Source organism: Ornithodoros turicata, chromosome 2 (genome assembly GCF_037126465.1).
Source record: "Ornithodoros turicata isolate Travis chromosome 2, ASM3712646v1, whole genome shotgun sequence".
NCBI classification, from domain to species: domain Eukaryota; kingdom Metazoa; phylum Arthropoda; class Arachnida; order Ixodida; family Argasidae; genus Ornithodoros; species Ornithodoros turicata.
In genome coordinates, this window is record NC_088202.1 from 70,273,214 (window position 1) to 70,286,540 (window position 13,327).

At 43.9% G+C, this 13,327-nt stretch overlaps 1 protein-coding gene across 9 annotated transcripts in view; it reads left to right on the plus strand.

The window, feature by feature from the left end:
• LOC135385549 (diacylglycerol kinase 1-like) overlaps positions 1–13,063 on the plus strand; it is a 479,846-nt gene extending 466,783 nt beyond the window's left edge. For all 9 annotated transcript variants that reach the window (XM_064614920.1, XM_064614922.1, XM_064614919.1 and 6 more), the window contains 5 exons: positions 585–675; positions 790–997; positions 2,733–2,853; positions 3,276–3,336; positions 4,824–13,063. In XM_064614920.1, coding sequence (XP_064470990.1) covers positions 585–675; positions 790–997; positions 2,733–2,853; positions 3,276–3,336; positions 4,824–4,916 — 574 coding nt within the window. In that variant the 3' untranslated portion in view covers positions 4,917–13,063. The remainder of the gene's footprint in view (positions 1–584; positions 676–789; positions 998–2,732; positions 2,854–3,275; positions 3,337–4,823) is intronic.
• Positions 13,064–13,327: the final 264 nt, after the last annotated feature.

The following is a 13,327-nucleotide window of genomic DNA, read 5'->3' on the forward strand; positions in this document are numbered from 1 at the left end:
GGAGCACCGTTATTAAAGGTGTATGGAAGGGATAAAAATCTCAGGAGTAGTAGAAATTATATTATTACAAGACTGGGATACTTATTCGCGCAAAAAGTACGAGTGCAATATTAGTGTGCAAGAGAGCTTTTACTCTTGTGGGTCAGAAAAGAAAAAGACATCACGACAGGGGAGACGCGCATTTTCTTTCCTTTTTGCGGTTGTATTTGACGCCGCCCATCCCTCTCTCTCTGTGGCAACTTGCCGCCCGTCTCGGCAGGCAGACCGCCCTCTCTTTCCTAATTCTTCCTTTGCTTTTTCTTTGACGTCGCAACACGCCAGAAGGAGCTGGAAGAGATCGCCACCGCCGCGCGCACACTTGTAAACTAGTTTCTCGTGAAATGCGCGCTTCCCAAAGGGAATATTTTGTGTGACAGTTCCTAAAGGTAATATGTTCACATCCCCATGTGGGGGGGAAAAATATATGTGCTCCATATTCGGTTCCAGGCACATCAGGCTAATCTCAACTTACAGATGGCTATTACGCGTGCGTGTTGTAGCCCGCTAAATATGGGCAGTGACTCATATTCTGAAATACTTTTCAGGATGAAAAATAAAATGTGGTACTTTGAATTCGCAACATCCGAGACGTTCTTCGCAACGTGCAAGAATCTTCACGATGACGTGGACATAATGGTAGGAATATGCTTGAGCAATATTTGAACAACTGAAATCACCCTGTGACTAATTCATTAATGTTACAGTGAGGTTACTGGTATCTAACGCTTACTGTTTTTTTGTTTTTTTCAGTGTGATGGCGTTTCGCTCGAGTTATCAAACGGTCCGTCACTGCAAGGCATCGCTGTTCTTAACATCCCAAGTATCTACGGCGGATCAAACCTTTGGGGCGATAACGCGTCGACGCGGAAACGAACGCGTTCCAAGCGGCGCAAGAAGCATGACAGGGACGTCTCTACCAATAGCTTTAATTCCATCGACCTCAGCAATGCTGTCCAAGGTGATAAATTGTTGCGCTTTGTTTCTTGCTTTCACTTTTGCTGTGCTATGTGCTCACAAGGAACAACCAGGCGTTACGACCGTTTCTAATGTATCCATTTCAACACGGGAAAGTGTTAATTTAGAGCGCAAATTCTGAATCGTAGCAGTAATGTAATCAGTAAGTGCAGTGCCTAGAACGCATTTACAATACCATGTGCACATAAAACACCTTGACAAGAGAGAGTTCGGTCGCTATCGATACCTCGGCAAAACTCACTCATGAGCGTGCTCATGCAGACTCATGCTCAGTGTGGGGAATGAGTTGAGCATGAGTGAGAAAACGGAGAGCTGAGCAGGAAGTGAGTGAGCATGAATGAGCAGGTGTCACAAGTGCCGACCACTGTGACTATCACATTTGAAAGCGGCAGTGCATATTAACCTATTCACTCAAAATGTTCACGACCTAGCCGCTATAATATAGAATAGCTACAGAATGTTAAGTACCTAAGCCCAACAATATGCGCGTCTGTACAGGTTTGTTAAAGAGCAATCGAAGTCAATCTAAGGGTCATCTAAATTTTCCTTCTGGATCATCTTAATCAACCCAAATGATCTGTAAATGAGTACGAGTGCCGCCTAGATTTCAAAACCACCAGTTAATCCAATCACTATCTGAATTAATCCTATGGCATCTATTAATCTACGTGACATCTAACTTAATGTATGAGCGTCGTAAATTAAACCAAGCCAATTAAGCCAATAATTCTGTACATTCAAGTGTCAGTTAGACTTGCCCAAAGCCATTCAAATTATTCCAATAGCATCTGTACTCAAGCACCATATGTATCCAGCATTCAAGAGCATCCAACTGTCATCTGAATTAGTCCAAGGGCAGCTTAGTTTAATCCATGTAACAGTTAAATTAATGAGCACCCTCGTAAAATCGACGTGCAATCTAATTTGAAAGGACGCATGAATTCCTTGGAGTCATCTAAATTATTCTGTGTCAAAATTATTTCAAAAACAGTCAAATATAATCCCAGTTGCACATAAATTACTCCTAAAGCATTTAATAATCAAACTATAATGTATAAATTATCTAAATCAATCATCTATATCAATCCAAGAGCCATATCAATTAATCCAAGCATCATCTAATGAACCCGGAAGTACTTATTAATCCAAGTCCACATAAATTTGTCGCTGAGCCGCCTACAAATTCGTGTGCCATCTGAGGTTTATTTAGTTCTGCCATTCGGTCGCAAAATTCTGCACAGATATCAGCGGGCGATAACGCCCTAATCCACGCGGCTGACCACAGTGTCGATTTTTCCACATGTTCCCAGTCGTGCCCAGTAGAAGTGAACGTACTTATTGAAACTCTAGTTATTAGCCTTTCGTATAGCCGAGTAGCGTGTACTTATATTAACGGTGGGAGATATGCATATGTGTACACAAAGCAAGAGGATATGGAACACTTACTCAATCACTCAAATCACTTCGGTATTTCTTAGGTGGATCCAGCGTTCGATTGCTGGGCCAGCAGATAAATGGATTTGTATTGAATTGAATTGTGAAGTCTACAGACGGCGTAAAATTGCACGGCATAGCTTTTTAGGCAAACACAAGCTAGCCCCTGCCACCTGCAGACATTCATATTTGCATAGCACAGTAACATGCGATGTGGAGGTTGCGTCACAACTGTTTTTGAAGTCTCTCTGCGACACCTCAACAACACGTCTGCAACCTTCTAGATATTGGCGACCGACTGATTGAAGTAATTGGTCTGGAAAGCAGCATGCACATGGGTCAAGTGAAGGCTGGTCTGCGTGCTTCGGGAAGACGATTAGCCCAGTGCACATCTGTGGTCATACGGTAGGTGCAGCTTATAACCTCGGTATATTTGGATATGCTATAGCAGTGCGACTGGCGCATTTGTTTTTTAAAGTAATAGAGCGTAAAGTCAAAAAAGGCACTTGTATGAATGTATTTTGAAAGATTTATGGCGAGTAAACCAAAATGGGCAGCATTTCCTAAAATCACACAGTCCGATGCCAGTATCACATATAGAGCGAGCGAAGCCCACCAGTGCCATGGAGGAACCCAACTTGATTTAGCCTGCCTAAGCTAACCTAACCTAACCTAAGCTGATCTAGACCTAACCTAAGCTGATCTAGACCTCCGCCACTTCGGCAGTCCTTGGTGCAGTCACATTGCCATAGTACAGCCAAACGTTCTTTGCCTGAAGTTCTGTCTTTCATAGCCTTCTATTCATTCCGATTTCTATCCTCGCGCAGAACGAGAAAAAGGTTTCCAATGCAAATCGATGGTGAACCCTGGGTTCAGCCTCCATGCACGGTAAGTTTCATTGAACTTACTGTTTGTCCAACAGTTTCCTACTTGGCAGAGATCTGCAAGAGGAGGCGGTAAGAGCTGTAGTCAGAACGCTTCATGCAGTTGTGGGTAATGGTGATGAAGATAGTGATGCTGACAGGCACATGAATAAGATGGAGACACTGGACTGGCCACCGTACTACACAAACAGGACAAAGAAAACAAGGACAGGGAAAGCGGTGTAAAAACAAAGAAAAAATTGATTGAGGCTCAAACTTCAAGCTGCGGCTGCCGCCGCTTCGCCGCCACTCAAAGGCGAGAACGTCCAGCCTAATTAAAGTCGCGTTCCAGGACTTGCGATCGTAGGCGTATCTGAAACGCGCCAAGAAAATACATCCACAGTCTAACACTGTCACGTAGGCAGCCTTGAATGATAGTTGAAACCATTGGCCATTGAACGTGCATGTAGCGCCATCAAGCTTGCAACCTGTCAACCTGTCAGGCAGCACTGGATCCAATGCTCCTTGAGAAGTTGACACGCTACACGCTAGGTGGCGCTATGCGTATGTTCAATGGCCGTTGGTTTTAATGACAACTCAAGACAGACATGTTACAGGGTTATTATGTAATGTCGCGGTTGCTGCACTTTGGAGCAGCAACCAGACTCCCTTAATGCTGAACTTCACCGTACGACAATTGCAGAGGTCGTTCTGTAATTTGATCGGTTGAACATAAGTGGTGTGAGTCTTTTTGTGGCATTTTCACATATATCGTCAGGAATACGTTGGAGAAATGCGTACACCGCTCTTTCTGCTCAACTCCCCAACCATATTATGCGGTAAAGCTCTGTTTGAGGATGTTCTCAGGGTGCAGCGTAGAGCCCCAGCCAAATCTGCACAGCTTAGGTCCCATTTGCTGATTGCGTACGGTGATCATCCTGTTTTCGTCGCATTTTCAGTATTTGCCGTACGGCACTTGGAAGCGACACGCTAGATATAGATGGTGTCTTCTCCTGGGACGGAACATTACTTGTAAAGGCGTATTGCTGCCTCTTGCCTTTGGGAGCACACCATAGACGTGTGTGGCGGTGCCTCACACGCCCACACTGCTATCATTCGCGGATGAAATTGGGAGCGGGCGCAGAAGTATTCGCAAAGGCATTGTGAGCGCATTCCAAAGAGAAGAATATGCCGAACATTTCGCTACATCAGATAACAGTTAGGAGTTTGGTCTGTGCAGGTTGTCTTTGCCTATATGCCCGCGATTAGGCATATAGGATAGCACAGAGCACGTTATCACGCTTATGATAAGTTAAGTCTGGTGCTTCTCTGTGTAACTGGAAGTCAGTATGTGGGTTAATAAGAACGGTGTCCTCAGACATTCCTTTAAAGAGATATGGAGTTGAAGTGAAGACTAGGCTGATTTGCGTGTATTCTCTTCAACTTTTTCCTTTTGTGTATGTGTCTGTGTGTTACGAATGAGTGCGTATTATCAGTCTGTTATCTTCGCAGATCCAGATCACCCACAAAAACCAGATGCCAATGCTGATGGCGCCTTTGCCAACGAAGTCCAGGTTTCCATTCTTTTTCTTTAAAAAGTCATGATCTACTGCAGACGGACAGCGGCTGCGAAAGTTGTACACATTCTAACAGCCGACGTGTATCGAGAGCTTCTATGTAATAGTAACCAAAGTAGATGATACCCTCTTGCCTTTTCTGATAAGAGAGAAAAAAGTTCTTCATATCGACTCTACGTGTAAACCGTCTGATTTTTTTGGGAATGTTCATTGAAGTGCGTTGTAAATGGAACGCAAAAGTCACACGGTTTCTTTTTCCCGTTTCACTTCCGTGAACAAAATCTATGAAGAGGATTTGGACCACTTTTTCCTTTTTCCTACATCGGAAGGCGAGCGGGTATCATTCTGCATACGTTAAACATTCCAAGTATATCTCACCTCACATATTACGTTCAGGTGTACAGCAGTAGTTAAAAGCCCAAATACAACGCTTCTCTAGTTCCTGATGTTCGAACTGTGCAAATGTCATGGCTTGGTCACCACGTCGATAAACGTTGCTAACGTAAAGGATGGCGCCTTCGCTACGATGTCTGTGCTCACTATACCGCACGTAGCGGTTACGCAGTGCATAGGGGTACAGCATCGCAACGGAGGGGAGGCAGGGATTGGAGCAGGGACGAGTTTGAAAGTTATTGGAAACGCAAGTAAGATGACGGAACTACTAAACAAAACTACAACGATGAGCAAATTAGAATGGTGCAAGCAAGCTGGTGTACTATAGAAAGAGGTAACATTTCCTTTAGTTTGAGGAACACACAATACGAAGAGGACAACACATGACTCACACACCCAAAACTACAACTCAAACACTGTAGAGAGTAGCAGCAAAAATCAAGTAACGGTAACGCAAATAGAAGAAAAAAATAGTATTGTCCAAGTTGGATTTTTGGTAACAGTAACGAAAACGGCAACGCGTACCACGTTCCACCATTACCGGATGCAAAAACGAAACGAAAATGTTCGGGTGCTATTGGATTCCGGTAACGGATGTTAATGTTATGCGAGAACACGAATGTTTCTTTTTCTGAGGACTCTATTATCTGTGATACATGCCCGTATTCTTAATACTATCTGTAATAGAATACCACACAAGGGAACGGGAAACGCCAAATGGGTTCCTCACTATGTATCCTTCGCTCGCTCGACCCAGTCTGCATAACTCCTAATGATGCACACATACGCAAAACGAAGTCAACACATCCTCCTGAAGGTGCCTGAACAATGGGCGGAAGACAGAAGACACAACAAGAAAACACACCACGAAGGCTTCCTGAGGCCAACTTTCGCGTGGTGCATGATGACCGTGAAGCCTTGCGCCCCTCTCCCCCAAACCACTGTCTAAAGATTGCAGAATAGCATGAAGAAAATTAGGTATATAGGATACACACATGTATACTCTCCATCTTTAGCTGTGCGCAGATGACAGGTAATTCATTTCCGTTACATAGATGTTCTACATTGCAAAGCAAATTTCTGATTGAAGGCAAGTGCAACGGTGCAAAATGAATTGAGGCACGTTAAATGAGTGGTGGAAAAATTCTAACTCTGCAGTGAAAATTTTGTTTGCTATCCCTTTATTACTGACCTTATGAGCTTCCGGGGTCCCCGTCTTCTGGTGCCCCCTCTGATAAAAGGGTCCGGGGCGGCTGGCCCTCTCGCGCCCTTTTCGGAATAGCTCTGCTCCCAGACGCGTGTCTTCGTCTCTCTTATTTCATCTTGAACTGGCAGTACTGTTTTCTGCTGAAAAAAAAAAGAACATCCGTTTGTGTGTCAGAGCTCACAAAGAGCATCCTAAAAGCGATAAAACCCCGATGCAGGGGACACACAGACAAAACAGACGAAGCACTGTCTGGAGCACTGGAAGCACTGTGGAGATCTGGTTACACAGATTAAGGGCTGCTCGACTTTCAGCAAAGCACTCTGCAGGATGAAAACACGTCTCTACACATTTTCATTCGAATCCGGGTACGATTTCACCGAAGCGAAATTACTAGAAGGAACAGATGCAAGCAACCTGGTGGGTTGCTTTCCTTGATTGATTTGTTTGAGTTTGAGGAACAAAGACAGACATTCGTTTGTGTAGTGTCTGTCTTTCTGTATTTTTCTTCGTTCCTCAAACTCGAGAAAATGTTGCCTTCATCAAAATCACTCGTGTAGTATGTGCAAGTTATGTACTCTAAAACAACACCAGAGCTAAAAGGGGTGTCCAGTCGTAGCTTCGATGGTGCCCTTCCATTACTAGAAACTGCAACAGAAGCGTAACCGGAGCGAAATTGAAAGGCTTGTGTCAGAAGCGAAAACGGTCACGGAAATATTGATATGAGCAGCACAGCGCCGAGAACATAACGGCCATGTGTGACACACGTCGTCACTATCGCTGCAATATTTGAGTAACGAAGATACGGTAACGAAAATAAGCCCGTTACCCTTCCCTGACAAAAACCGGTGTTGCAAGGCATTGTTGTGACGGAAGCCAGATGGAAAGGATCGACTCCGAGCGAGATAACACCAGGCGGGCATCTGCAAAGTAGCTTTAATGACGATAAGACGTGGCCGTGTCCCAAGTGCGGCCGCCCGCTAGTATGTTCTGCCTTGCCGCTCGAACCCCGTGGACAGACGATGCCCATATCTTGGGACTTGATGTTCCACAGCATGTAAAGAGCAGTTCTTTGTTTCTTCCTCTTGCCTTTCAGTAAGAATAAGACTAAGCTGTCGACTAGCAAAGGGACTGTCCGCTAACATACGGGAGGTTCTAGACGATTTTGATACCTCTGTTTGCGCGAATTTGTGCCCCTACACGTTGCGTAAGTACTGCACGCAGTGTACCAAGCACGGACATCTTTTCGTCAGCGCCATTCTGTATTTTCCGCTCTCTAGCGGCCTCTTTCTTCTTAGGTCACTAAGTCCAATGTCGTTGGACGTGGTTTACTTATTGTTACATTTTTTACTCGCAACCACTTGCTGTAAATAGAAGACGATGTTTTACACATATGGCAACATTCGCGTTTCAGCTAAAATGTTACCATTGTAAAAGGTATAATACAAACGCATATCTAAGTATTACGATGATAACTTATTATTACATTGTGTGTACATACTGCACAAGCACAGAGTCGATTCCACTGGAATCTGCATGAGTCATTGTTACTCGTTATAGTCCACAAGATTAACTTAATTGACTAACTAGGCCACATTTCATTGTGCATATATGAGTCTATGGGGAAGAGCTACCTCTGGGACAAAACGTTGGCGATACTTGAAAGCCTGGTATTTGTACCAATTACCTCAACAGGAGCGAACACTGACAAGAGCTGAACGCCAATACGTTTGCAGACATTCATTTCTTGCACCGTTCGCGTATTGCGTTTATTAGCACCCAACTCTAACTCTGAGGTGGTGAGATGCATGCGACAAGCTACGCTTTTGCCGGGTCCCAGCAGTTCGCAAAAGCTTCGCGACGGTTTTTCTTGTTGTCCGACTCGAATGCACTGTTCTGGAGCTCCAATTTCAACGCAGCCACTCCTCTTTTGAATACTTGTCGCATTGCTTGTTGAAGTATGTGTGTGTTTAAAGTTCCACCACAGTCCAATTCCGATGTCTTCATTATCCTAACGAATTGATGTCATTGCGATCTACATGTTACGCACAGTATTCTCCCAAAATATTGTTTCTCTATATGAGGCTTCAATGTCATAAAATTAATTTCTAGTTTTGAGAAGTGCGACGTCATGGAGGGCACAATCTACCAACGCGTCTGGCAACATTGCTCTTAGAATGTCGATTTCGGTCTTCTCACCACAGCTGCTGGCAGTCTTCCAAAGTGGAGCGGAGGGCGGAGACGTCAGAGCTCCCGGTGCCGTCACCTACTCTGGAGAATCCGAAACTATGAAGTTTCGCGTGATCTTTCGAGAATTTGTGGAAGCGCGTACTGTGTTAACACTTGGCATTTATATCTTCCATACCGAGTCTTTGTGCGAGGAATATTTGTAATATGAAATAACGTAAACCTTTTAGTCCGTAGTATCACTTTAAGGCACTGTAGAGAATACATGGATAGGGGCCGAGTTGTAACAACAACATATCGCCATTTGCATCCCCGGAGGAAGCCTTTCCCTACCACTCGTCTCATCTCATAAACTTTCGAGTCATATCCGCCTATACACAGTCCATGAATGTATCGGGTCGACATGCTTCTTATATGGTGCCTTAGCAAAATGAGGTACAAACAAAAACGCTTGCGGCAGGCTTACGTTCGGCACTGGCAAATGCGATCACAGCTGCTGTAAACTTTCTTTGCTTCAACTTCCTACACGACACTTTTCAGGTGTTAACTCTGGCTCCTGTACATGAACGTTGACATTCATGTATGTAACGTTACTATCATGCTTACTGTCTACATGCCAGCAAAGTGCATAATATTATGACCACATTTTCCAAGCGACGTTTGTTAGTTGATCTTTTCCTACTGCTAGAAGCTATTTCTTTTTATATGTAGAGAGGTAAAAAAATGTAACGATTGCTATGGATGTGTACGTCGCATATATTGTACTCTAGCGCACTATTATTCTGTGCTCTGGCAGCAATCATATGATGTTCTGTGCAGAAGTAACAAGGTCCACCTGTGCTTTGGAATCAATGTATATAACACTCTGTATCTGTACATATGAGATCTGGTTCTGACTGTTTCGAATCATGGTATCTGCGAGGTATTTTCATGTTCTACAGCAAACTGCAGTAAATTGTGCGAGGATGTTACAACTGTAACATATTGTATCACTGTTGCCCTACACTTTCTATGTTGCCGGAGGGAGGGGCCTGGTTTGTATTCCTCGTTCTGTTGTAATTTCAGCTTACGTTACTAAAACATTCTGGGCCGAATGTCTACACAACTCTGAAGTTAGTCGTGTATGTCAAAATTCATTATTGGGTCCATCCTAAACTTATATTTCGTCGTTCCAGCGCCCAATATCGTCCCCTAGAATTTACATTGCGATCGGACATTCTTGATACCTCGGGGGTAAGGGAGTGAGTTGCACTGCAGACGACGAAGCATCTTGAAGAGACAGACACCGACACATTCCTCCTGTTGGTTCTATTCCCCGGCTTCATAAGGAAACAAACAAACATACAATTACTATTGAAAATCGGATTGGTGGTTATAGGTATTCTACTGCAGCGTTTGTCATGGCTCACGGCTTTCGCTTAGCTGTCCTTGACAGCAACACATTTGGCGTAGGACTCCCGCCTTAACCGTGAGAGAAAGCCGCAAAGTAAATTCGCACTTTCTGTGCCCCTAATGTCTAGCTAGTCAAGAGCAACCTCATGTGCGGGTCCCAGGACATGAAAATGAAACGAGTCGCGATTCCCGAAATATTTCGTGGACTTTGACGATTACGGGTTTCGCACAAACCTCTTTGTACCAAACATGGAATTTTGTACTTTTTCATTTCACGGAAACAAAGATCCACCTCCTTGTTTTTTCTTTGACACACAGTCCCTTTGTCGGCGCACGCAAATTTTCCTTTTTCTTTTTCTTTCTTTCTTTTTTTTTTTTCACATTTCATAATAGGTAAATTGTTGCTTCACACCACGAAGTTTTGTATAATAGAGCATTTTGTATATAACTACATTTGCATATACATAAGTGTCTTCATGTGCGAGGTCACAGGTGAAGGTAATACAATGTTTTATTTTATGTTGTCTCTCTGGGAAACATGGAAGTTGCGCTACTTTGATCATACCTGCCGTAGTGGTATTCTATACACAGTATTGATATTTAATTGTGCCATGTACATATTGTATCATTTGTGTGCAGGTGTGTTGTCCACAACACTGTGCTCTTGTACTCTCCTGTTACTATTTGCGTAGTGTGTCTGCCCTACTGGAACCCACGAATACAACTGAAACTACTTATTCTACTGCATTGCGTACTTTTCACACGCTGAATATCGACTGCGTGTCATAGAGGAAGCAGGAAATATGCTATTACTTATACTATAGTGCACTTTTTCCTACTCCACACATTGTGTCCGTGCTTCGGTGTGCCAACAACACGAAAATCCCCTTTACCTCCTAGTGCATGCATCCCTCGTCAAGAACTTTTATCGCTGTCTAAGAATCGGAGAACAATCGAGACATTTACCTGATTGCGAAATTTAAGCTGCAGGTGCGCAGTCTGCCCAGCGAAACACACCCCAGTCGCGGCACTGAAACAAATTTCCGTGTTTACAAGTGTGATGTGCACCTGGTATCTTAACGCCAGTTCTAAATAATGGCGCATGAACCTTTATGCCTGGACGTTCGTGCATGTGAAACTACAAAAGAAAAGACGGAAAGAAAAAGAGGAGTTTGAAAGCCATAGGATCTTATCCTTCAAAAGCGGCCAACCCTAAGCGTTGCTCTGGTGGAACAGCCACACAAAACTGAGCTGGAGCATTTAGTAACTCTGAGTGGAGGCAGCTTGGGATGACGATTTTTATTGCATGCGCCATTTCAATACTGCCCTGAAGTATTCTACTGTGCTCGCGCGTTATATGCTACGTGCACAACTTGTGTCCGTGTTTTGTTTTTTTGTTTTGGCCCAGCCCGCGTAACAAATATCTGATTCAGGTGCGCCTTGGTTCACTTTGTTTTGAGTCATTTCTTCTGTACGGGCTACAAATGAGACGCTCATGCCAGTGCGACCTGAGCGGCCAGCAGATTGATCAAGTTGACCTGAATCAGCAGATGCGCCTTTTGCTGCGTTTCCACATTCATCACGATGGCACCAGAATAAAGGGCCAGTCCTGCAGTTCCTCAAACCTTCCGATTAGCGGTACGAAATGTGTTCATGGATCCACCCATGGTAGTTCCTATTCGAAGCAGTTCTGGGGATGGCGGATGGAAGCCCTTCACGGTTCAGACCAACATTGGCCAGCGTCAAGTGGGGCTGTCTCCCATGTGTCAATTCAGCTTTACGGTGTTTCGAGTGACAGATGCCTAAACGCTTCAGTATGGCTTGTCAAAATCAAATGTTTAAAAAATCAATAGTTCTAAAGACATAATTCGTGAATTGGACTTCGCGACGAGCGCACGAAACACCGCGTGAGCACCGTTATCCAGGTTCCTGCATTCGAGACAAGACACTTAATAACACTTCTGCAGCTTGTACAACTGCTGCATGGAAATATTTGTTTTCAGCATGGCAGGTGTTCTTTGTAAGGCGGCAACCGGCGCTTAGCTCTCTCTAGGTATTCCTTTTAATGCTCTTTACGCTCCTCATTATGCCTCAGGGTTTGATCACTTATATTCCAGTTTTCCTGGGGTGTTATGGTAGTGGTGGGGTGTCACAGCTGATGATAGTAAGGAATTTCTGGAAACTACTTGCCCTGTGAAAAAGTACCAGCATGCGTCGTAGTCAAATTATGATGTGCGTTCTCATAACACAACCAGCACACGTGTCGCTGTTGTAGTAGCTGTGTATCAAGCAAGCCTGCAGTGCTGTTATCAAACGATAACGGTCCCGGTTGAGACGTTTAACTTTTGTCTTTACTGTTATTAAAGAAAACGGGCTACAGTTGAAGTGTTGGCTGCACCCCGTGCTATAGGCACTTAATGAAGGTTCCCTAAATCTTATTCAGCAACTGCTAAATATTTTAGCTTAAGTTCCTTTAGCTCTTCCCACACCAGTGAAGTGCCTGCATGAGTGTAACACTGGAGGAAGAGCCGCAAATCTCTGCGCACATGTTGGCATTTATGGGTACCTGTAGCTCCATGCTGTGTAGAACGGCACCGCAGGAAAACTTACTGTAACCTTCCTTGATGCATATATTACCTTATATACCGCGTCATGTGTACACTATATGGTACCAAGTTCACATTTTATCTCCCACTTTCTCTAGGCTTCCTCGATGTCATGCTACCAGAAGATCTTCCTGTAGAGTCATTATTTGAGTGCTATACGACAGTGTAGAATGTTATACGCGAATAATTTTGTAAATCTAGCTTTACTTCTCTCTGCGAAGAGATTTTGTATGTTGCTGAACAAGTGTTCGTTGGTAACTGTAAGCTGATCATGGAGCTCGCGCACAGACTTTGTACGAAATATTTGTATATACTATGCTGGAGACGAACGTTTCATAATTGCAACTTGTCATTTATTTAAAGTTCAACAATAAAATTATCATATTAAGGTTATATGGGATCGCTCACTCCTCCGTTATTCCGGTGTTTGAACAGCAGCGTGATAATAACTTATTGTCTTATCTCGTCAGCAAGAGTGACCGCATTCACAAAATAAATCTGGGGTCTTACCCTACTGTATATCCAAGCAGAACCGCCAGCGCCGAACGTCTCTTTTAGAACCATGTCGTGGTTATAAAACGTAATAAATCGAATTGTATATGTCGAAATACGATGGTTGCCTCGGGAACCCAAGCGACGAGGCGTATGGCTCCCTTT